This window comes from Thamnophis sirtalis, unplaced genomic scaffold (assembly GCF_051295495.1).
Source record: "Thamnophis sirtalis isolate CommonGarterSnake01/CBP01778 unplaced genomic scaffold, rThaSir2_p1.2 scaffold_14, whole genome shotgun sequence".
Taxonomy (NCBI): Eukaryota; Metazoa; Chordata; class Lepidosauria; order Squamata; family Natricidae; genus Thamnophis; species Thamnophis sirtalis.
The window spans coordinates 42895375-42919755 of NW_028261394.1; the positions used below are offsets into that span (position 1 = coordinate 42895375).

Genomic DNA, 24381 nt, shown 5'->3' on the forward strand with positions numbered 1-24381 from the left:
CAGGGTTTCAATAATTTTATTAGGAATTCAAATATTTTAACAGATAAAAGTATACAAACAGCTTTGTGCATACAAGGGGGCAAATTCTATTCCTCTGCCACCGAAGAGGGAACGTTTTAATAAGGATGCTTCAAACAGCAACTGGCTCACATTCATTTTCAAGAAGAATGACGGCCTTGGGAGAGTCTTGGATCTCTGGGGGGGGGGGGGGGGGGTTGGAGAAAAAAATCCAAAAAGTCACTTACTTGCTTGGTTTGCAAAGCCGGTCAAATTATTTTAGAATAGAACAGAATGACAAGAGTTGGAAGGGATCTTGGAGGTCTACTTCCTGCTTAGGCAGGAAACCCTACACCACTTCAAACAAATATCCAACATCTTTCTAAAAACTTTGTGTTGGAGCATTCACAGTTTCTGGAGGCAAGTTGTTCCACTGATTAATTCTTCTAACTGCCAGGAAATTTCTCCTTAGTTCTAGGTTGCTTCTCTCCATGATTAGTTTCCACCCATTGCTTCTTGTCCTGCCTTCAGGTGCTTTGGAGAATAGTTTGACTCCCTCTTCTTTGTGGCAACCCCTGAGATGTCAGAAGACTGCTATCATCTCTCCCCTAGTCCTTCTTTTCCTTAAACTAGACATACCTAGTTCCTGCAACCGTTCTTCATATGTTTTAGCCTCCAGTCCCCTAATCATCTTTGCTGCTCTTCTCTGCACTCTTTCTAGAGTCTCCACATCTTTTCTACATCGTGGCGACCAAAACTGAACACAGTATTCCAAGTGTGGCATTACCAAGGCATTATAAAGTGGTATTAACACTTCACGTGACCTTGATTCTATCCCTCTGTTGATGCAACCTAGAACTGTGATTTGATTTAAATCAAGCCAATTTAAATCACGATTTAAATCACTAGTAAAAAGGCTTGGTTTCAATCAACTCAATTTAAATCATCCTTTTTAAAGAGCAACTGTCATCTCCCAATTCCTGCAATAACTGTGTTACTAACGTAACAGCTGCAATGATTTACTTAACAGCAGCGGCAAGGAAAATTGTAAAATGGGGCAAAGGTCACTTCACAAATGTTCCACTTAGCAATGTAAACATTGGACTCAATTGAGGTCGCAAGTTGAGGACTACCTGTATTCTAAAACATACGACTGGTTCCCCAAGTAAACTCTACGTGCTACTTTGCAAGATATGGTTCCAGTGCTGGGTTTCAAATTTTTTTAGAACCTACTCTGGGGGTGTGGCCTCCTTTGTGGGAGTGGCTTGCCGGCCATGTGACCTGGTGGGAGTGGCTTGCCGGCCATGTGTTTGTTTGTTTGTTTGTTTGTTTGTTTGTTTCTTTCTTTCTATCTATCTATCTATCTATCTATCTATCTATCTATCTATCTATCTATCTTTCTTTCATTCTCTCTCTCTTTCCTTTTGTCTCTCTGCCCCTTTTTCCTTTTTTTCATCTCTCTCACTTTTTCTTTCTTTCTTTCTTTCTTTCTTTCTTTCTTTCTTTCTTCTTTCTTTCTTTCTTCCTTTCTCTTTCTCTGTGTGAGTCTGTGTGAGTCTGTGTATGTGTGTGTGTGTGTGTGGTGGCACTCCCGGCCATGTGACCTGGTGGGAGTGGCTTGCTGGCCATGTGTTTTTTTTTTTCTTTCTTTCTTTCTTTCTTTCTTTCTTTCTTTCTTTCTTTCTTTCTTTCTTTCTTTCTTTCTTTCTTTATCCCTCTCTCTCTCTCTTTCCTTCCTTTTGTCTCTCTGTCCCTTTTTCCTTTTTTTCTTTCATCTCTCCCTCACTTCTTTTGGATTTATTTCTTCCTTCCTTTCTTTCTCTTTCTCTCTCTGTGTGAGTCTGTCTGTCTATGTGACTGTGTGTGTGTGTGTGTGTGTGTGTGTGTGTGTGTGTGTGTGTCAGTGGTGGGTTTCAAAAATTTTTGAACCTCTTCTGTAGGTGTGGCCTGCTTTCCGGGTCCACTGGTGGGACCTCTTCTAACCGGTTCGGTAGATTTGACGAACCCGTTCTACCGAATAGGTGCGAACTGGTAGGAACCCACCTCTGTATGGTTCCGAAGCAGACACTGATTGCTGGCAGCCTGAACATACTCACCCTCTGTGAAATCCCCAAGGCTGACTGTTTTTTCTACAGCTGGAAGCGAAATCCCCATCGCTTTACGGATTCCGTACGTGCTGACAATGTCACCTGGAGCTACCTGTTGTGCCAGCTCCTTCAGGTTATTCGTCACTTTTTCCGCTGAAGAAAAGTAAAGAAATGGATTGATGTAACGTTCTAGAAGGCTACCGAAAACTCTTTTATCTTCAACAACCACCACCTACGTTTTTCAACAAAGTGGACCGCTCCCATTCAGAATGCATGTGAATGTTGTTATTGATTACCGTATTTTTTTTCAGAGTATAAGAGGTACCGGAGTATAAGATGCATCAAGATTTTGAAGAGGTAAATTAAAAAAAAAAAAGTTTTTACACTCTGCAGACCTCCCAAACTCTCTGCAAGCCTCGTTTTTTGTGAAAAAACAGGGCATGCAGAGAGTTTGAAAGGCCTGCGAAGTGCTCCTGGGGGCTGGGGAGGGGGGGAAATAAGCAAAAAATGGTTCGGTTTTTTGCCAAAAAAAGGGGGCATGCATAGCCTTAGGAGGATTATAGAATGCTCCTTGGGACTTTGGGGGGGGGGGAATGGGCCGTTTTTTGCTAAAGAAAAGGACATGCATAGCATTTAGGAGGATTGTACAGTGCTCCTGGGGGCTGTGGGGGCAAAAAACAAGCAAAAAATGGCCTGTTTTCCGCACGTTTTTGCCCTCCCCAGGAACACTTTGCAGGCCTCCCAAAGCCTCTGCACTTCCATTTTTGCGAAGGGGGCGAGGTTTCAGGAGGCCAAAAATGCTGTATTCAGTGTATAAGACGCACCCAGATTTTCATCCTGTTTTTTTTGGAGGGGGGGGAGGGTGCGTCTTATACTCTGAAAAATACAGTATTTAAAAAAATCATAAAGGCGAGATACCAATGAATAAATATTCCTTAAATTCTTACCCAAATGCATTTCCTTGTAAGATGGGCCCAAGAGACAAATCATGTTCGGTGGCGGTTTTGTACTCAGCCGTTCGTTCTGAGCATCCTGAAGGTCACAGATTAATTTTGTGGTTTCGTCCAGCTTTCTCTGAAATACTTCCGCTTCTGGGAAATCAAAAGACAAAGCGGTGAGGCACCATAAATTGAGTTGGATTTTGCCACAAGGCCTTGCAAAGACACGTTGGCTCACCTTCAGAATTAAATTCCTCAGCAGGGACCCCAAAATTCGTCACCGCTCTGAGTGCTGTGAGCCTCTCTTTATTAAGGCCAGAGTCAACCTTGGCTGGATCTGTTTCTATTATCTAGAGAGGCGAACAAAGATATGGTCTTAAAATCCAGGGTAAAAATAAACACGTACATCATGCTTCGCCCATTATGATGCGCTATAAGACGAAAAGGTAAAGGTAAAGGTTCCCCTCTTGCTCTTTAGTTGACTCAATGTCTATGTCCCTGTTTAAAAACCCCACCAGTCCTGAAATGTCCACCACATTTATAACTATCTCACCTCTACGTCTTTCGTTGTATCCGTCTTTTCACGTAAGCGTTCTGTTTCCTCTGTGGTCTGCAACTAGGAAAGAACCGGATAAAGTAATGAGAAACATAAATAAATAATAATAATTTAAAAAATTAAACGCCATTTAGTTGAATACTTACTGATAACCCGGAGTTGTCCGGGTATTTATTTACAGGGGGAAAATGTCCGGACCATTGGACATTTTCCGCCTTACCAGAGCCCCCTGGTGGAGTACTGTGAAGCCGTTACCTTGGCAACTCCATTGCGCTGTACAGTAGAAGCCATTTTAAGGCAGTACAGTAGAAGACATTTTAAGGCACAACAGGCTGTATCTTAACAGAACACCCCCCCCAAGTTGTTAGGGGTGTCTTACCCCCACAGTATTATATTAATCTATATATATAGAGATTAATAGGCTAAGTTCTAACTTTGATGACCGAGAAATGATAAGGAAGGAAAGATTTCACTTTCTCCCTGGAGATGAATCTCCTTAACGCTACAATGTTTACATGCTGTTTATATGCGTATTAACATGTGAATGTTCTCACCGTCTCAAGTTCTCTGAGGGTGCGCGAATGCTCGCCTTGTGTCAAGACATCCAGCAAGCTATCAGTCATCAGTCCAGGATGATCGTGGGATTTTGCCAAAAACTCATCAATGCTAAAAGCAAGGAGAGCAATTGTTTTACAATTAATTACAACTGGCCATTCCCATAACCTAGTTAAATTAACTTCCAGCCTACGAGGTAACAATAATAACAACAACAACAACAACAATAATAATAGAGAAAAATAAGGTCACAATCATAGACATCGCAATACCAGGTGATAGCAGGGTCGCCAAGAAGGAACATGAAAAAATCGCAAGATACCAGGACTTAAAAATCGAAATTCAACGACTATGGCACAAACCAGCAGTGGTAATTCCAGTGGTAATTGGCACACTGGGTGCTATTCCAAAAGCACTGGAATTACATTTAAAACAGTTAAAAATTGACAAAATCACCATCAGTCAAATGCAAAAAGCCGCACTGCTTGGATCTGCACGCATATTACGAAAATACGTTACGACGTCCTAGGCCCCTGGGTGGGGCCCGACTCGTAACCAATGCCAAATCCGGCGAAACAACTGGCCGCTGTGATACAATTGTATAATAATAAATTATACTTGAATAGCTCTCTTTTCATTGAGTCACCAAGTCATTGTTCTGGTGATTAAAATTAACCAGTTTTTTTTTTTAACAGAGATCTTATTGGTGTATCCTGTTAATGCTAAATAAAAAACATAGTCAAGAAAAATTAAAAACTCCAGGGAAACAATGAACACTGCCTACAAGGCGTTGTTTGTCCTTACGCTAATATGAAATCATGATCCGTGGTGGCGCAGTAGTTAGAATGCAGTATTGCAGGCCAATTCTGCCGACTGCCAGGAATTCGATCCCGACTGCCTCAGGGTTGACTCAGCCTTCTGTCCTTTTGAGGTTGGTAAAATGAGGACCCAGATTGTTGGGGGCAAGATGCTGACTTTGTAAACCGCTTAGAAAAGGCTGTAAAGCACTGTGAAGCGATATGTAAGTTCAAGTGCTATTGCTATTAAATAACAGATGAGTTACTTGAACCAACTATGATCTTCCAAGAAAGTGCTTGTGAAGAATCAGAACTAAGTAACTGTATAGTAGCATGGTACATTAAAAGGCATCTTCCTGATGCTTTCAAAAAACATTTCATGCATTTTGACCTAGTAAATCTGAGCACAAATTAACACGAAGAGCAGAAAAATATGTGCGTGCAAAGTCTTGTATGCACGAAGACAAATTTCTTGTGTGTCCAATCACACTTGGCCAATAAAAGCATTCTATTCTATTCTGTTCTGTGTGGACTATCATAATTCCTGATACATTTCATCCACAGGGACTAGCATCACAAAATATCTAGCAAGGAAAAACTTTCCTGCAGCCCCAATAATTAGGTTGCCCCCTTTTACCAATTAAATTAAAATGACAAAACACCTAAATATTTCCCCTTATTCCCAGTTTCGTTTTAATACTTCGCGCTGTAACAGCAAGCTGGATTGTTTTAAATATTTTTTGTGACACAGCTTTTAAACGCGCTATATAGTATTTCAGGGGGAAAAAAACAACTACTAAGGTAGAACATTTTGGTAGAAAATGAGGGATGAAGTGATTCTTGGCGTCAAGTGTCTAGTGCCTCTTCTTTTCTTAGAAAAAGGGAAAATCAGAACATTTGTTGGGAAAGGGTCTAAAAAAAAAAAGCTTTCACTCTAGCAAAGTCGAATAACCAAGGGAAATCCCGCTTGCTGGAAGACTTACTTGAAAATTCCTGGATTGGAATCTTCTCCGTAAGTAGAGTAGATCAAATCAGAATCATCCTTGCTGATGTTTGCAAATGTAGAGTCATACGCCGGAGCATACGAGCTAAAAGGTCCATAGTTCAAGTACATCACTGATGGGAAAGGAAGCAGGAATTAAGTATCTTGAAACGAAGCAGGAATCAAGTCCCTCACACATTAAGGGGATCTTTTCTGAACTCTTGATAGGGCCCTAAGAGAGTTTTTATTCATATCATGCTTCTTCAAAAGCCCCGTTAGTCATAGGGAGAGAGAGTCCAATATTGTAAATTGAACTAGGAAGGTTGAGAGTGTATTTTGTTTAAATTCTGGCTGTGATAACGCTGTTTTGGCCAGTTCAACTAGTGCCCTGATGGAACTTTTAGTGTAAAAGAGGCAGCGCACTCTGGCTCTTAATTGAGAGATAAGACTGAAAAGAAATATTTGTAGCTCAGAGTTGAAATGAAGGGTCCTTGGTGTTCCCTGAGTTTTGTTGAAGATGTTTCATTACCCAACTTATTAACATGATCAGTACTAGAAAGGAGGGGTGGGGTTTGGCTCTGTTTATACCCCCTAAAAAGTGTTCGGAGACAACAACCGGTCCAGAATGCAGCTGCGCGAGCGATACTGGGTGTACCGAGATACACCCATGTTACACCTATCCTCCGCGAGCTGCACTGGCTCCCTATCAGTCTCTGAACACGCTTCAAGGTGCTGGTTATCACCTTTAAAGCCCTACATGGCTTAGGACTTGGATATCTACGAGACCGCCTCCTGCCACATATCTCCCAGCGTCCGGTAAGATCTCACAGGATGGGCCTCCTCCGGGTGCCGTCGACTAGGCAATGTCGTCTGGCGGCTCCTCGGGGGAGGGCCTTCTCTGTAGCTGCCCCGGCCCTGTGGAACGATCTACCCCCAGAGATCCGGACCCTGCCCACTCTCTCGGCCTTCCGTAAGGCTACTAAGACCTGGCTATTCCGGCAGGCCTGGGGCTGTTGACCTCATGACTGAGGTCCAGCCCCACTAAGACTGAGTGCATGATGTGTTTTTTAACCTGCTTTCTTCTTTATTTTATATTTTTTGTATCCTCTTACAGTTGTTTTTATGTAAGCCGCCCAGAGTCCTTCGGGATTGGGCGGCATATAAATTCATTAAATTTACAATTTACTCCCTTCTAACACTGATGATGTTACCTAGTGGGGTAATGAAATGCCTGCAAGAAAACAACCAAGCTCAGAGAGCACTGAGGATCCTCCTTCTCATCCTCCTCAACTCTACAAACCCCACTCTCGTCTAGCACTGGTGAAGTTACCTAGTTGGGTAATGAAATGTCTGCAAGAAAACAACCAAGCTCAGAGAGCACCGAGGGGCCCACTGATAACACAAAGAACCCAGTGAGGAAAAGCGATACTTTTTCCAGAAAGGACTGGAGCTGGGTTCATTTAGAGAGGCCGTCTGCTGCCAATCACCTCCACCAGACCGATTAGATCCCACAGATTAGGCCTCCTGCGAATTCCATCCGCCGGCCAGTGTCGACTGGCGACTACCCAGAGGAGAGCCTTCTCTGTGGCTGCTCCGACCCTTTGGAACGAACTCCCCGTGGAGATTCGAACCCTCACCACCCTCCAGGCCTTCCGCAAGGCCCTTAAAACCTGGCTGTTCCGACAGGCCTGGGGCTAAAGAGCTGTTGCCCCCGTCTCGAATGGTATGACTGTTGTGTGTTTTTAAATTATGTATTGTTATGTTTTGTTTTTTATTTTTTGTCTGTACCCCCACCCCCCCTTCCCTGATTTGAATTGTGAGCCGCCCTGAGTCCCCTTCGGGGGAAAAGGGCAGCATATAAATATAATAAAATCAAATCAATCAAATCAAATTTAACCAAATTCATTCTTTATGGGAAGTTGGGTTGCCTTAACAGAGGCATTATAGCCATTACCTGGCGTAACTTTATTCCTTTTGTCTTCCTTAAACCCTTGTAAAGTATTGACACCTGACTGAAGTCTTCCAGCCGTGGCTCCCAGCCTCAGAGAGTTGTAACCCATCTCTAAAATCCAAAAGTAAAACAGGAGAACAAGGATCCGGGAGGTGATTTTGAATTATTTACATGAAGTAGAAGCAAATCCTTCAGAGTAATTGCTCTGCGCGCACAGCACATCTTAAGATTTTCCTCGCGCGTTTGCGACAATAAATTATGGGAAAATAATTCCTTAGGAACACTTTTGCCTCTGACTTGAACATTATAGTAAGTGTGCGTCGAAGAAGAAGAAGAAGAAGAAGAAGAAGAAGAAGAAGAAGAAGAAGAAGAAGAAGAAGAAGAAGAAGAAGAAGAAGAAGAAAGAAGAAAGACTGTAGATGTAAGAAAATAGAGACAAGCATAGAATCGCTACGAAGCTTAGAACGAAGGAACAGGAGTTTACATTTTGTATAATGAGAGCTTTTTTGTGATCTGTATTAGATGAAGGAAAAATCCCTGCTAAAAGGGTGTTGTAACACATTCAGATTAAGTAATGGACATGGTTAAGCGTTCCCTGTATAATTCAATTGAAAAGTTGGCCTTTGGAAGGGAAGCATGTCCAAATTTACATTTTAGCAAGGGGGGTTTCCTAAAACCTTCCTCCCACAGTTCAGCTCACTCTTTTCCCAATCAAACAGTTCACTTTTTCTCCAATCAAATGCTACTCATTTGAAAGACAAACCGAATGAGGAATATTTAACATCAACGGTGGGGTATCCATTCCTCGGGCTTTCTAAGACAGCAGCTGGATTGGTCCTCAGCCAGCATCCTTTTTAAATGAGTCAGCCCCATCATTTGTAAACACACACACATCCAAGGAGGAATATTAAAATTGCTCTTACCTCCTGCCATATTTTCGGCTGGAGTAAGAAGTCCCAAGGTGGTTGTGCCATCAGGTTTTCTTCTCTCAAACTCACACTGAAAAAGAACAAGCTATTGTAGCGAGTCAAGAAACTAAAAGAAGGATTCAAAGAGTACGAGGAGGAGCCATTTTTTAAGGCTAGCGGCCAACTCTTAACCCAGGTAGCATCAGACAAAGATTTGGATTAATGTCAGGGTTCCAAGTGACACCCCCAACGAAAGAAGACTCCGAAGCTTGAGGTTCCTCAAAGTTCCACTTTATTAGAGATGTCATATTGGCACATTTGGGAAAAGCCAAATCTGAAAGGCTCCAGGTTTTCCCCACCCAAATCAAAGTTCAAGTCCCTTCCCAGCACCCACATGTCCATCACGTGATCCATTCAGGCACCATCCAATTCTGGAGATGCCTCCCAGTCACACCCCTCCAGTTGCAAGCCAGGGTGTCCTTGACTCTCTGAGAAAGGAATGTTATTTTGACTATCTCTCTCCCATACTGCATATAATCCCCTCTCCCATTTCCCCACAGTAGAAAATGTGGCAGGCCTGAAGGCCCAAAATGTAAAATATGGCTTCTAGGAGTACATGGAGGAGCCTTTTTACCAAGTTAAAAAAAAAAAACCTAAGTACTGTATTTTTTGGAGTATAAGACGCACCTTTTCCCTCCCCTAAAAGAGGGTGAAAATGTGGGTGTGTCTTATACACTGAATGTAGCCCCACCCACCGGCCCCAACCTTTGGTCTCTGCCTCCCAGCAATTTACCTCTTTGCAGCAAACTGAGTGGGAGGGGGGTGGCTTGCAGAGGCTTCAATAAGCTATAGCAATCCCTGCAGCCTGAAACAGCTGATGATCGGGAGAAATTGAAACAAGATTTGCCTACGATTCAAGAATGGACATTGAAAGTAACAAACCTAGCTGAGACGGCTAAAACATCTGCATATCTTAAGGACCATTCAGATGAGAAATACAAGCTGGAATGGAGAAGATGGATTGATTACATTCAAAATAAATACGGGACTAAGAAATTTCAGATAGCTTATGATTAAAGAAAAGAGGAATGATACAAATTGTTTAGAGCTAGCCTAGCAAGGAGGAGTTAAAGCTCAAGTGAAAGATGTTATTAACTTTTTTTCTTTTTTAAGCTTATTTAGGGATCTTTTTGTTAAAGATTTATACCTTGTATTGGTTCTGGGAAGTCTGGGGGGGGAAGGTTGGGATGGAGGGTGGGGGAGGGAAGTAAATATTTGTAAAAGCTTGTTTTTTTAAATTTTCAATAAAAAAGTGAAACTTGCTGTTTGCTCCACATGGCAAATTGCTGAGAGGCAAAGGAAATTTTTTTTCTTGTGCTAATCAGGCTGTTTTCTGCAAGGAGGTAAGTCAACAACTATAAACGCCTTTAGAATGTTCAAATTATTAGACTTATTTTTTAAAGACTGCTTTATTATTGTTCTAGACAGCTTAACAAAATGAAGCTTTTTAAAATAAATGCTTAATCTGAAGAGGCCCAGTGCTATTGTTTTAAAAAGTGCTATTCTTTTAAATAGCAGAGAATAACTATACACAAAGCACATTAATTTTAACAGCCTCTATACAATATAGTCAGAAATATAACACTACAAACATTGTATATTGCCTGTACTGTTTGTTGCAAGGAGGAAATTGCTGGGAGGCAGAAGCAGATATTTTTCCCTTGTTTTCCTCTCCCAAATCTAGGTGCGTCTTATACTTCGGAGCGTGTTATACTCCGAAAAATACAGTAACTCTTTTGCTAACCGTTTCAAATTAATGGAGATTTGGAGGGATGCTAATGTTTAAAGCATTATGTTGAGAATCAGAGTGTAGAAACTGAAGTTTTCTAAACGTTTGGTAAGGTTCGTCAGCTTACTTGAGTGTTAGCAGAACGTTTGGTCAACTTTCCTCCGGAATCTTTAATTATACATTCAATCAGTTCTTGTTCCTTCTCTAAATTACTGTTCCTAATTTTTTCTTCCAGTAGTTCTTTCTCTTTTCTGGGAGGAAAAAAAATGGCATTAAAACCCACATTAAAAAAAACCCAATATACATTATTTTGATCCCTTTTAGAACGTAAAAGATTTTAAAACCGGTGTGGTAAGAAAAATGTGCAGTCCTTTGGATATTAGAAATGGTAAATGCTAATAATTGGTAACAGCAGCTAGTAATTGTCATGTTCTTCATCAGGTTTTTTTGGGGGGGGGGGTTGCACTAAGTGCTTCCCAGTTGAAAGGATTGGCCTGTGATATCATTGTTGCCTGGAAGAATGTCCTTTCATGTCTCTGGCAGGAGCTGGAGCGAAGGACGGGAGCTCACCCCACCCCGTGGTAGCACCCGGGTTTCGAACGCCAGCTTGTTGCTTGTCAAGCCAGTGCCCTAATCACACAAGCCATTGTGCTCCTCTTCATCAGTTAAAAGAGTGAAACCGACATTTAGTCAGTGAGGTGGATGCATATCAGGAATTGGCTTCGTTACACGAGCTTGTCATTGCCTCTGGATTTGCTAACCTAATTAGAAAAAGAGTTTGAATATCTTGAAACAATACTGCCTTCTTCCTGGGAGCGGTACGATGGCCTAGAGGTGGAGCTGTCGCCTCACAATCAGGAGGCTGTGGGTTCAGTCCTAGGTAGAGGCAGATGAGCACCATGAGAATACACATCTGCACTGCACTCCGCACTGGCGACAGGGAAGGGCATCGGGCCAGTAAACACTCCCCTAGCTCCATTCAGTGGCCCAGACTCCACCCCGCAAGGGATTATGGGGTCGAAGATGATTGCTTTCTTACTGGGGCTGAGAGAGGGTGACTGGCCAAGTTTATCCAGCCGGTTTTGTGTCCAAGATAGGACTAGAACTCACTATCCCGCTTTCTAGCCGGCTACCTTAACCACAATACCAAACTGTCTTGCACAGTTTCCAGCTCCTGATTCTACTGAAATTGGGGGGAGGGGGGGGAAATCAGCTTCTGGGGAAATATAATCACTTTTTGAAATCTTTGATGGGACTTTTAAAGGCTCTGAGGTCTATGTCTGTGGGGTCTCCATCTTTTCCAACACCATCATCCTCTTCTCCCCCAGATTGCAAGCCGCTTTTGTCCGCCTGCTTCCTGCTTTTCTGAAGATCTGCCATGAAGTCAATGCTTTGCTTCAAACTCTGAATTCGTTCCTAAGGAAACGAAAACACAGAACGTAAATTCGCCGTTTTATTCCTACCAGCTGAAAAAAATCGATGCAACTCAATGAATTAGGTGCCTAATTTTCCAGCCCTTAAAAAGGACGTATTCGACTAGAGACGTTTTAGAAGAGTCCATAATGGTTTATTTTTTTTCCCCCCTTCAAATAGATGATCCTAAGAATTAAATACCGTAAAGCAGTATTTCTCAACTTTGGTAACTTTTAAAGATGTGTTGGACTTCAACTCTCAGAATTCCCCAGGAAGCATGGCTCGCTAGAGAATTCTGGGTGTTGGAAGTCCGCATATATCTTAAAAGTTCCCAAGGTTGGGAAACATTTCTGCCAAGCATGTTTTGCAACACAATTCGAATGAGTTTACTCCAATGTCCTATTTATGTCAACGAGAATGTTATGGCCCGCCAGCGGGCCAGCAGAGCTGACAGCAGATTCGGACAGTGAGGAGATTGGGGAGGAACATGGGACAGTCATGGAATCTGATGAAGGCTTTGACGAGTCTGCGTCGGAGGCAGAGATGGGACCAGGACAGTCCAACAGTTATCAGTTGCCTTCAGAGTCAGGTATCAGTGGGGCAGAAGAACTGGAGCCTGTTCCCAGTGTGTGCATGCACAGAGTTGCCAGACGAAGGGAACAGCTAAAGAACAAGGGTTGACTTGGGAGTAAGGCCACAGGTAGATGGTGAATGCACCCCCCCCCCTCACATAGGGAATAAAAGAGAAGTGAAAGGAGACGGGTGTTTGCAGGAGTTCATTCCTTCATTCTTGTGGCTTCTGAAAGATATCGGCTTGGCCACTCTCCAAGTCTGATAAAGGTCCTTAATTGTGAACTATCTTGAAAGACGATGGGAGAGGAAAAACTTTGCTGGAGAGGAATTCACTGTAAATTAAATAGGGAGGAGGACTTGGCTTCTTGCTGCTGGGGAAGCCGAGATCAGAACAGAGACTGACATTTTTGAAAGCGTACCTAAGACTATAATGAATTTGGAAGATTCCATCTAAGATCCCAACTAGTGTGAAGTCCAACCCTTCACGTTATAAATAATCCGTAGTCCAGATAGCAATAAATATCACTCTTCTAATACTTTGTTCTTCCCTCTTGTCAATTACCTGACTGAGTATTTTCATTCCGGAGTGTAGGAGCTTTTTCGCAGCCTTGTAATAAATAGTCTCTGGTTTATTATAGACCATCGCATTTGTACACATCAGTCTGAAATTGTCCTGCATAAATAGAAAAATTAAGGCACGTGAGTAGTGCAGAATTCTGGGGTTGCTGCCCCCAAGATGCACTTCAAGCTATGGAATCAGAATTGCTTACAGAAGGAATAGCAATAGCAATATAGCAATAGCAGTAGACTTATATACCGCTTCATAGGCCTTTCAGGCCTCTCTAAGCGGTTTACAGAGAGTCAGCATATTGCCCCCAACAATCTGGGTCCTCATTTTACCCACCTCGGAAGGATGGAAGGCTGAGTCAACCCTGAGCCGGTGAGATTTGAACCGCTGACCTGCTGATCTAGCAGTAGCCTGCAGTGCTGCATTTAACCACTGCGCCACCTTGGCTCTTTAAGCCACTGTTTAGACATATTTGAGGTTTAGGTTTATTCGATGTATATGCCACCCTTCTCCCAAGGACTCAGGACGGCGTACAACATTAAAAGAAACATACTACAAAAGTTAAAAAGAAATTAAATAAGATATCCCCAAACCCAATTAAAATTAACAATGACACATTTTTTTATTGAGAGACCGCCTGCTGCCAATTACCTCCCACAGACCCATTAGATCTCGCAGGGTTGGCCTCCTCCGGGTGCCATCTACCAGCCAATGCCATCTGGCTATTACCCGGGGGAGGGCCTTCTCTGTGGCAGCTCCGGCCCTCTGGAATGAACTCCCCGCAGGGATTCGGACCCTCACCTCTCTCCAGGCCTTCCGAAAAACCGTCAAAACCTGGCTGTGCCGGCAGGCCTGGGGGTGATGAGTTCCCCTCCCCTCTCGACATGTATGGTTGTGCGACTGTTGTCTACTTTTATTATTTGTATTTTGTCTTTTATGTTCCCCTTTTTTCCCCCTTGAATTGTTCGCTGCCCTGAGTCCTCCCGGAGAAGGGCGGCATACAAATAATAAAATACGAATTTTAAAAGAATTCAAATTAAAATTAACAATAATCAATACTTTTATTTATTTTGTTCATGCCAGGCTGGCTTGCTGGAAAAGCCAACTTTAAGGGGGGGGGAAGGACCGGAGGTCTGGGATTATACCAAGCTCCGGGGCCAGCTCATTCCAGAGGGAAGGCGCTCCCACAGACCATGACAAGGGTTGGATAGAAATATCCCCTAAATCTGGATCATTCATCCACTGCCCAGAGACAAAAATCACTATTTACAAATAGTCCTTGACTCTAACTGTTTTTCACACTTATACAATACAACACAATAGCAGAGTTGGAAGGGACCTTGCCGGTTACTAGCGAAACAACTGCCACGATTCACTTAACAACTGTGGGCAGGAAGGCCACAAAACAGGGCGACATTCACTTAACAACAGTCTCACTTAGACAAACTTAGAACGACCGTCTCACTCAAGACTCAACACAGTTAATTGTGGCTTCCATTGTGGTGGTTGTGTGCCGAGTGATGGCAAAAACATGACGGGACAGGGACTAAATCCACCGTCTATAGGTGTGACCCCTTTGGAAACTTTCTTCATTCTCACGGTCCGACTCGGACACGGTCTGCCCCTTTTAACAAGTCAACGGGCGAAGAGCTGAACGAAAACCAGCAGTGGGTGGACGATCTTGGCTTTCGGGCTGCCGTCCCTCGCGCGCTCCTTTCGAACTCGACTCCTTGTTACCGCAGGCAAGGTTAACGTGTAAAAAAAGAAGAGGGGAGGATTTATCCAGAAGACGTTGTAAGGATGCTCCCTCCATGCTGCCTTCGAGCTGGAAGGGCAGGCTGAACCTGCAAGCGGGATTTCAGACCCTTCTCTTTCCACATCAGCTCGCGCAATGTTGGGCGAGCGGCTGATGAGCTTCCCGGATGACAGATGCCGTGTGAGGCCAGAAGTGCTGGTGACAGAGCTCTGATTTTTACACTTTGCACCGATAAAGGCGGCGTTCGTCCCAGACAGTTCTCCCCAGAGATCAGAGAGTTGTTTTGTCAGGTTGGGATGCATTAATGCACCACCACCACAGCCTTGCATTTCTCTTTAATGTGTACAAAGAGAAGGGTTGTGGCGAGACAAGAATTTTAACCAGCAGTGTGCTCAGAAAGAGGAAAAAGGCAAGGGTAACATATTATACGGGTTTGCTGTTTGTTCCAATAAAGCTAGTATTTATTTTAAAAGCGATAATGGCAATCCAAAGGAGTGTGGGGGAAGACATTTAGTTCTGATTATGTGCAAACATTTCTCAATCTTTCTTCTCCTTTTAAGAAAAAGACAAAACTCAAATATTTTTTCCCTCTTCCTATTATTCTGGTTGAATAAGTTCCGTTTGAATTTCAACTGCTTAATCCTTTAATATATTGCGGAAGAGTGACTGGGAACAGTCAATGAACTTTCGCAATTATTATATAATTATTATTGATCTATTACTCTGTCAAGCATACTTAAGGAGAACCTGTCTCCTTAACCTTGGCCACCTTGTTTTTACACTGTCTCAATCTCTAATACAGGTTACGTCCTTGGCTTACGACCACAAAATTTCTGTTGCTTAAGTGAGACAATTGCGAAGTGAATATCTTCAATATCTCAGGGGTTGCCACAAAGAAGAGGGAGTCAAACTATTCTCCAAAGCACCTGAGGGCAGGACAAGAAGCAATGGGTGGAAACTAATCAAGGAGAAGCAACTTAGAACTGAGGAGAAATTTCCTGACAGTTAGAACAATTAATCAGCGGAACAGAATTTGCCTCCAGAAGTTATGAATGCCGCAACACTGGAAGTCTTTAAAAAGATATTGGATAGCCATTTGTCTGAAATGGTATAGGGTTTCCTGCCTAGGCAGGGGGTTGGACTAGAAGACCTCCAAGGTCCCTTCCAACTCTGCTATTGTATTAAGTGTTGATATTTAATTCCCTCCCTGCAGTTAGGATATATAAATTATAAGCACCTTTAGCTCTTCGATGGATTGGTAACCATTATGCTTTATCTTCTCTTTCATAGTACTAAAATCCATTGGGCGTTTAATGATCATGGAGTAACCAGGGGCGATGAAGTCCGTCACAGGGAATGAAAAGAAAGCGTTCGGATCCTTTCTGTTAAGAAATGAAAAGAAGAGCATTTCATGTTCCGTTTCTATAGCAAAGAACAGAGTTTACTATTAAAAAGAAGACATGACTCCAACTTAAAAAGAAAGTAGAAAAACTAAGATTAAACTAGAGACAGATCTGGCCTTATGCCAACTCCTTTTTATTTTTTTAAAAAGTTTTTTTAAATGTAGAAATCTCTCTCTCCCCCATCCTTCCATACCCACTTTTTATACTGAGATGATATGACTAAAATGTGGTTGAGATTTCTAAACTGAACTATAGCGTGGCACGACAAAACCGCGCTCCACTAAAGCGCGCCCGATTAAACCGCGTCGCTGACGTCATCAGCAGCGCGACAACAGCGACCGCGGAGAAAAAAGGGCGCTTTAAAAAGCGCTTTGAAAGCAAGCCGATTCAAGTTAAGGTAAGGGCTAGGGTTAGGTTAAGGGTTAGGTTAAGGGTTAGGGTTAGGTTAAGGGTTAGGATTAGGTTTAGGGTTAGGTTAAGGGTTAGGGTTAGGTTAAGGGTTAGGTTTAGGGTTAGGTTTAGGGGGGTTAGGTTTAGGGGTTAATTTTAGCTTTAGCGTTCACAGCGTGCTTTTTTCGTCGCGCTGTGATGACTTCAGGTACGCGGTTTCGTCGAGCGCACTTTAGTCGAACACGGTTTTGTGGTGGAACCGAACTATAGAGGATTTTGATATCTCTCCATCAAATATAATGATGTATTTTGATATCAAGAGCTTCAGGTTCAAGGCCATGACAGACGTGCAGAATATTTTCCTTTCTTTTAAATGCGATCTGTTCTGCAAAATGGAGAGTACTCTAAAGGCCATCTATAATAATAATATATAATTGTCTCATAATATTATAATAGCTGGACTTAAATAGCTAAATCTATAATAATGATATTATAATCGCTGGATTATTTCGGAGGACGCAATTTATAAATGCAGCACAATTACGAGTCAAAGCACTGCAATAATCCTTTTGGGGTTTTTTTAAAGAGAGAAAGCAAATATTAAATTCAGGTGTTATAAGAATTATGCCTCAAGTATGCGACTTTGAACAGGGACGTGGTGGCTCAGTGGCTAAAACACTGAGCTTGTTGATCAGAAAGATCGGCAGTTAGGCAGGTCGAATCCCTAGCACCGCATAACAGAACGAGCTCCCGTTACTTCTCCCAGCTTCTGCCAACCCAGCAGTTCGAAAGGACGTAAAAAATGCAAGTAGAAAAATAGGAACCACCTTTGGTGGGAAAGTTAAAGGATTCCGTGTGTCCTCGGCATTGAGTCATAGCAATAGCAATTAGATTTATATACCGCTTCATAGGGTTAACAGAGCGGTTTACAGAGTCAGCATATTGCCCCCAACAACAATCTGGGTCCTCATTTTACCCACCTCGGAAGGATGGAAGGCTGAGTCAACCTTGAGCCGATGAGATTTGAACAGCCAAACTGCAGAACTGCAGTCAGCTGAAGTAGCCTGCAGTGCTGCATTTAACCATTGCGCCACATGACCACGGAGACGTCTTTGGACAGCGCTGGCTCTTCGGCTTTGAAAGGGGATAAGCACTGCCCCCCAGAGTCAGGAACGACTAGCACATATGCGCGAGGGGAACCTTTACCTTTACTTTATGCGACTTTGATTTAGCTTTGATCACTGATATTATCGAGGCATTAATGTCCTTACTAATTCTTATAAGCAACAGCATTTCTACACAAAACGCAGCAACAGCTCACCTCTGCAGTTGTCTTACAAGCTGGTTCAATGCTTCTTGAAGAGGTGTCTGCTCCACTTCTAGGATAAAAAAAAGAGAGAGAGAAAGGGAAGCTAAACAGAAAGGAACTCTATATTTTGACGGAAACAAAGTATTAAATCATGACAAACAAAGGAGTAAAAAGTGACACAAAAAGGGACACACGGGATACATTTTAAAAATCTGTTTATCCTTCATCATTTTAACAAAGTTTCCTCATCGGTGAAGATATTCTGAGTTTCATCTTTCCACAATGCTATGCAAACTAGCAAAAAGTCTGGGTCTTCCTCCAGGAGAATAACATCCATTTAATTTTTGAGGAATTTGCCAAGGGGTTTTAGGCAGGGGAAAAAATATATGACACAGAAACATCTTTGGAGAAAACGACAAAGTGTAGGATTTATTTAGGATTTAGCATGTTAGCAATTTTTGCATCAGTAGTTATGGTTTAGTAGCATTATTTTATGAATGTTTTTTTTTTAACTACAAAAACGGGTGGTTGGGGGAAACCTGCATAGCGGTTTGAAAGAAAAATAGCATTTCCTTTACCTTCTTGTTTTGCTAAACTGCTTGCTAGAGACTTTACAAGCGGCACTTCCAATCTTAAAGGAGACTGGCATTTGAGTTCCCTTTCTCCTTCGCTTTCACCGGCATCTCGATCTCGCTTCTTTTTATCCTCCTGAGGAAGCAACAGGAAATGCTTGTGAAACATCAACGCAACCGGTTGCAAAAGGGCAGCTTCTTTGTGAGCAAGGTTTAAATCAAAATTATTCTGCAGAACCTCATATCTTAAAGATCACTCAAATGAGAGATATAAATGAGACTGGAAAAAATGGATTGACTATATACAAAATAAATACGGGACCAAGAAATTCCAGTTAGCCTATGCTTAAGATCAGAAATGATTTAAACTGTTAAAAGTTAGTTCAGTAAGAAGAAGCTAAGGTCAATGCAGAATGTCATTAATTTCTTTATTTCTTTTTTCTCAATAGATTTTAGACTGGGTTAGTTAAAAATCCATACCGTGTACGGGTTCTGGGAAGTCGGGGGGGGGAAGGAGGAGGGGGGTTGGGGGGTGGAGGGAGGGAGGGGCACACACACAAAAAATTGTACTTCAATGTCTTAATGATTGACAAATGATGAAATATTTGTGTGTGTGTTTTTTTTAAAGAAATAAAATCAATATTTGGGGGAAAAAAAATTATTCTGCAGAACCTGATACAGATTTCAATTATATCGTCTAAATGCTCAAGAATCAATGCTTAACCCTCGGCTACATCACTAGCATAAATCAATGTAGTTGCATTAATTGGCATAAATCGACGTAGTTTGCATTAATTGGCATAAATCAACGCCGTTGATTTAATTAGGATATTCATTAACGTTAAAAGCATCTCCGTTCACAGGAATGCAGGAGGCTCAGTCGTATCAGGTTAGATAATCTGCTCCTGGAAATTCTTTCTACTAAGTACATTTATGCTGCTTCCTATATAAAAAGTCTTCCAGTATCTGGAAAATGGAGAGTTTGCAGATGCTGAATCTCAAACCAACATGAGTAACAAGGCTAGGCGTGATGGGAGAACCACACCAAATCTATTCCCCGCCCCCAGTTTAAATTTAACCAATATTTGAAAAGGAGACTTTTTACGTTTTCAAACTTGTTCTGGATTATTTTCGTGCCCCATTTAATAATCTCAACAATCCAGCATAAATGAACAATTAAAAAAACATTTTAATAGCACTTAGTATTTAGGATTTATATACCGCTTTACAGCCCTCTCTAAGCGATTTATACAGTCAGTGTATTTCCCCAACAATCTTGGGTCCTCATTTTACCCACCTCGGAAGGATGGAAGGCTGAGTCAACCTTGAGCTGGCCAGCATTGAACTCCTGGCTGTTGGCAGAACCTGCCATACTGCATTCTAACCATTGTATCATCAAGGAAGGAAGGGAGGGAAGATGGATGGATGGAATAGCAATAGCACTTATTATCTACTGCTTCACAGTGCTTTACAGCCCTCTCTAAGCGGTTTACAGAGTCAGCCTATTGCCCCCAACAATCTGGGTCCTCCTTTTACCCACCTCTCAAGGATGGAAGGTTGACTCAATCTTGAGCCAATGAGAACTGAGGTGGTGCAGTGGTTAGGGTGCAGTACTGCAGGGCCACTTCAGCTGACTGCTAAACTGCAGTTCGGCGGTTCAAATCTCACCGGCTCAAGGTTGACTCAGCCTTCCATCCTTCCGAGATGGGTAAAATGAGGACCTGGATTGTTGGGGGCGATATGCTGACTCTGTAAACCGCTTAGAGAGGGCTGAAAGCCCTATGAAGCGGTATATAAGTCTACTGCTATTGCTATTGCTAACTGAACTGCTGACAGTCGGCAGAGTTAGCTTGTAATACTTCATTCTAACCACTGCGCCACCCCAGCTCTTAAAGTCAACCCAGTAACTATTCTAATAATTACCTTTACTTTTCTCTTCCTTTTCTCCTTTTCCTCACCCGGGACTTGTTTTTCCATTTTTTTCCTTTTCTTTCTTTTCTTGTCTTTGTGTTTCTCATATTCACTTTTGTCGTCATACAGGGAGGAATCGTGCACCGAGCTCTGAGTAGATAGTTCTGCGACCTCGTTTCCTCCCACTTTTAAGACAAGTTTTAGTGGTTTTTCTACATATTCTTGAAGAAAAAATGAGAACTCTCGGTTAAACTTTCTAAATATTGGCAATGTAACGCCTAACCAATTCAATTGCGAATTTTTGAAAAAAAAAAAAGATTAATATTACAGGCAGTTCTTGACTTATGACCATTCAGTTAGTGACAGCTTAAAGTTACAACGGCACTGAAAAAAGCGACTTATGACCATTTTTCATACTTACGACTGTTGCAGCATGGGATCAAAATTCAGATGCTTGGCAACTGACTCATATTTGTAAAGTGTCCCAGGGTCAGCCTATCCCTTTTTACGACCTTCGTACAAAGTCAATGGGGAAGCCAGATTCACTTAACAACCAGGTTACTAACTTAATGACTGCAGTGATTCAGTTAACAACTGTGGCAAGGACGGTTGTAAAACACGGCAAAATTCACTTAATAAATGTCTTGCTTAGCCACAAAAATGTTGGGCTCAATTTTTATCGTAAATCAAAAACTAACCATAGTTCTGATACTTAAAGATAGAATTATCAACAGATTAAGACCTCATAAAGTGATTGTGGACGTGTTTAAAATGTTTCAAATGACTACAGGAAATTAGCAGTAATTTGGCCAATCACCCCAGAATATACGTTTATCCACTGAGCTTGAGACAGATTTTAATTCTATCATCTGAACGCTCAAGAATCAATGCTTAACCCTTAGCAACATCGTTGCACGACAAAACCGTGCTCCACTAAAGCGCGCCCGATTAAACCGCATCGCTGACATCATCAGCAGGGCGACAACAGCGACCGCAGAGAAAAAAGGGCGCTTTAAATAGCGCTTTGAAAGCAAGCCGATTCACGTTAAGGTAAGGGTTAGGTTTAGGGTTAGGTTAAGGGTTAGGTTAAGCGTTAGGGTTAGGTTTAGGGTTAGGTTAAGGGTTAGCGTTAGGTTTAGCGTTAGGTTTAGGATTAGGTTTAGGGGGGTTAGGTTTAGGGGTTAATTTTAGTTTTAGCCCTCGCAGCGTGCTTTTTTCGTCGCGCTGTGATGACGTCAGCTACGCGGTTTCGTCGAGCGCGCTTTAGTCGAACGCGGTTTTGTGGTGGAACCTAGCAACATACTAGCCAAAGTTATCATTTTTAAATACACAGAGGAAAATTTCCACATTGCTCTGAACCACAGTACATTTGCTTAGTGCGATGTTCCCTTCTGAGTTCAGAGAGCTGCTACAAATATTTATGTGCCTCCTTTCCAAATCGCTTGAGAAAAAAATGATCAATTCAATATTCAAAGCCATAAATATACTGCTTTCATAAAGAAAGAGGCTAGACAGGTTTGGGATCCATTCCAAAATTAGATTTCACTTCAAAGTGAAATAAAATGGAAGTTTCCGAGGTAACCCTGCCAATGAAGAGAAAAATTGTGTGAAAAAGATTTGTATAATACTACAGATGGGACACATACTTAAGTTAACAAGGATATGGATAGATGCGTATGGAGATACAAAGACCTGAAACAATATGCATATATATTTTGTTAGGAATGCCACTCTTCCGGCTGGGGCTGCTGGGAACTGTAGTCAAGCCACAATTGCAGACTTCCAGTTTCTTCTGACAGGGGTTTCTGGGAGCTGCAGTTCCTCTCTGGTGGTGGATTCTTGGGAATTGCAGTTCCTTGTCAAAGGGGATACTGGGAGCTGCAGTCCCGTTCTCCCCCCCGCCCCCAGTAGGGGATTGTAGGAGCTGCAGTTCCTTCTCACAGGGGATTTTGGGAGCTGTAGTTCCCCCTGATAGGGGATTCTGGGAGTTGCTGATTTCCCTCTGGCAGGGGATTCTGGGAACTGCCGTTCCTTCTCACAGGGGATTTTGGGAGCTGTAGTTCCCCCCAGTAGGGGATTTTGGGAGTTGTAGTTCCCCCTGGTAGGGGATTCTGGGAGTTGCTGATTTCCCTCTGGCAGGGGATTCTGGGGACTGCAGTTCCTTCTCACAGGGGATTTTGGGAGCTGTAGTTCACCCCAATAGGGGATTTTGGGAGTTGTAGTTCCCCACTGGTAGGGGATTCTGGGAGTTGCTGATTTTCCTCTGGCAGGGGATTCTGGGAATCGCAGTTTCTTCTCACAGGGGATTTTGGGAGCTGTAGTTCACCCCAGTAGGGGATTTTGGGAGTTGTAGTTCCCCCTGGTAGGGAATTATGGGAGTTGCTGATTTCCCTCTGGCAGGGGATTCTGGGAGTTGCAGTTTCTTCTCACGGGATTTTGGGAGCTGTAGTTCACCCCAGTAGGGGATTTTGGGAGTTGTAGTCTCCCCCCCAGTAGGGGATTCTAGGAGTTGCTGATTTCCCTCTGGCAGGGGATTCTGGGGGTTGTAGTCCCCCCCCCCAGTAGGGGATTCTGGGAGTTGCTGATTTCCCTCTGGCAGGGGATTCTGGGGGTTGTAGTCCCCCCCCCCAGTAGGGGATTCTGGGAGTTGCTGATTTCCCTCTGGCAGGGGATTCTGGGAACTGCAGTTCCTTCTCACGGGATTTTGGGAGCTGTAGTTCACCCCAGTAGGGGATTTTGGGAGTTGTAGTCTCCCCCCCCCCAGTAGGGGATTCTAGGAGTTGCTGATTTCCCTCTGGCAGGGGATTCTGGGGGTTGTAGTCCCCCCCCCCAGTAGGGGATTCTGGGAGTTGCTGATTTCCCTCTGGCAGGGGATTCTGGGGGTTGTAGTCCCCCCCCCCAGTAGGGGATTCTGGGAGTTGCTGATTTCCCTCTGGCAGGGGATTCTGGGAACTGCAGTTCCTTCTCACGGGATTTTGGGAGCTGTAGTTCACCCCAGTAGGGGATTTTGGGAGTTGTAGTCTCCCCCCCCCCCAGTAGGGGATTCTAGGAGTTGCTGATTTCCCTCTGGCAGGGGATTCTGGGGGTTGTAGTCCCCCCCCCCCCAGTAGGGGATTCTGGAAGTTGCTGATCCCCACTCTCTCCCTCCCTCCCATCAGGGGATCATGGGAGTTCCTGATTTCCTCTGGCAGGGGATTCTGGGAACTGCAGTCTCTTCCGACAGAGGATTTTGGGGTCTGCAGATCCCCCCCTCCCTCCCAGCAGGGGATTGTGGGAGCCCTGGTTTCCACCCGAAGGCTGAGAGATCGAGACCCTGCTCCTCCCTCCCCTCCCCCAGGAAGGCAGCGGGGCATTCGGAGGCGCCCCCGGCCCACCTCTCTCTCTTCTGCCCACCTCCACCCGGGACGCCGGTACCTTCATACGGGTATTTCTCCCCCTTGTGCCTCTTGTGCTTCTTGCCCATGGCCCGCATCGGGCGGCGGTGACGTCACACTCGCGCCGCACGGCTCTCGCGAGAGCAGCGAGGAGGCGGGGCCAGGAGACGACGGGGCGGGAGAACGCGCGCTCTCGCTCTCCCTCACTCGCCTCGTCCGACGCCGAAGCCCCCCCCCCCACCCGCAATAGGCGGGCGTCCGACCGGTCTGAGGAAGCCGCGGGCCTCGAGGTGGCAGCAGAGAGACTCCGGGCGAGCCCCCTTTTGGCGCCCCCTGTCGTCTGCGGGAGATTTTGCCGCCGCGAGGCAATATAGGAAAGGCAAAAAAAAAAAATCAGTGTGGAAATTCGTGTCACTCTACCCTTTTTAGCTCTGCGGACCCACAGGGGAGGGAGGGGGAAGCGAGCGGCCAAAGCCTGCGAAAGAGGCAGCGCCCTCTCGTGTTGGCCGCTGTCATTGCGGCACAGTCGTTGCTTCTGCTGCCCTCGTGTGG

At 43.6% G+C, this 24381-nt stretch overlaps 1 protein-coding gene across 6 annotated transcripts; it reads right to left on the bottom strand.

The window, feature by feature from the left end:
- Positions 1–23960, bottom strand: BRD7 (bromodomain containing 7). 6 transcript variants are annotated; one of them, XM_087729050.1, is made up of 17 exons: positions 23870–23960; positions 20468–20676; positions 18551–18680; positions 17985–18042; positions 16108–16252; positions 13109–13219; positions 11795–11976; positions 10688–10811; positions 8787–8862; positions 7867–7974; positions 5914–6046; positions 4133–4244; positions 3576–3638; positions 3261–3372; positions 3032–3175; positions 2094–2237; positions 1–195 (listed from the first exon to the last, which is right to left on the bottom strand). In XM_087729050.1, the coding sequence occupies exons 1-17, from the start codon at positions 23925–23927 to the stop codon at positions 131–133; spliced, it is 1974 nt and encodes a 657-aa protein (XP_087585176.1). In that variant the 5' UTR covers positions 23928–23960; the 3' UTR covers positions 1–130. The 6 variants fall into 6 exon arrangements, with proteins under 6 accessions (XP_087585176.1, XP_087585175.1, XP_087585174.1 ...); XM_087729049.1 differs by having other exon boundaries at positions 3576–3632; positions 8787–8877; XM_087729048.1 differs by having other exon boundaries at positions 8787–8877.
- Positions 23961–24381: the final 421 nt, after the last annotated feature.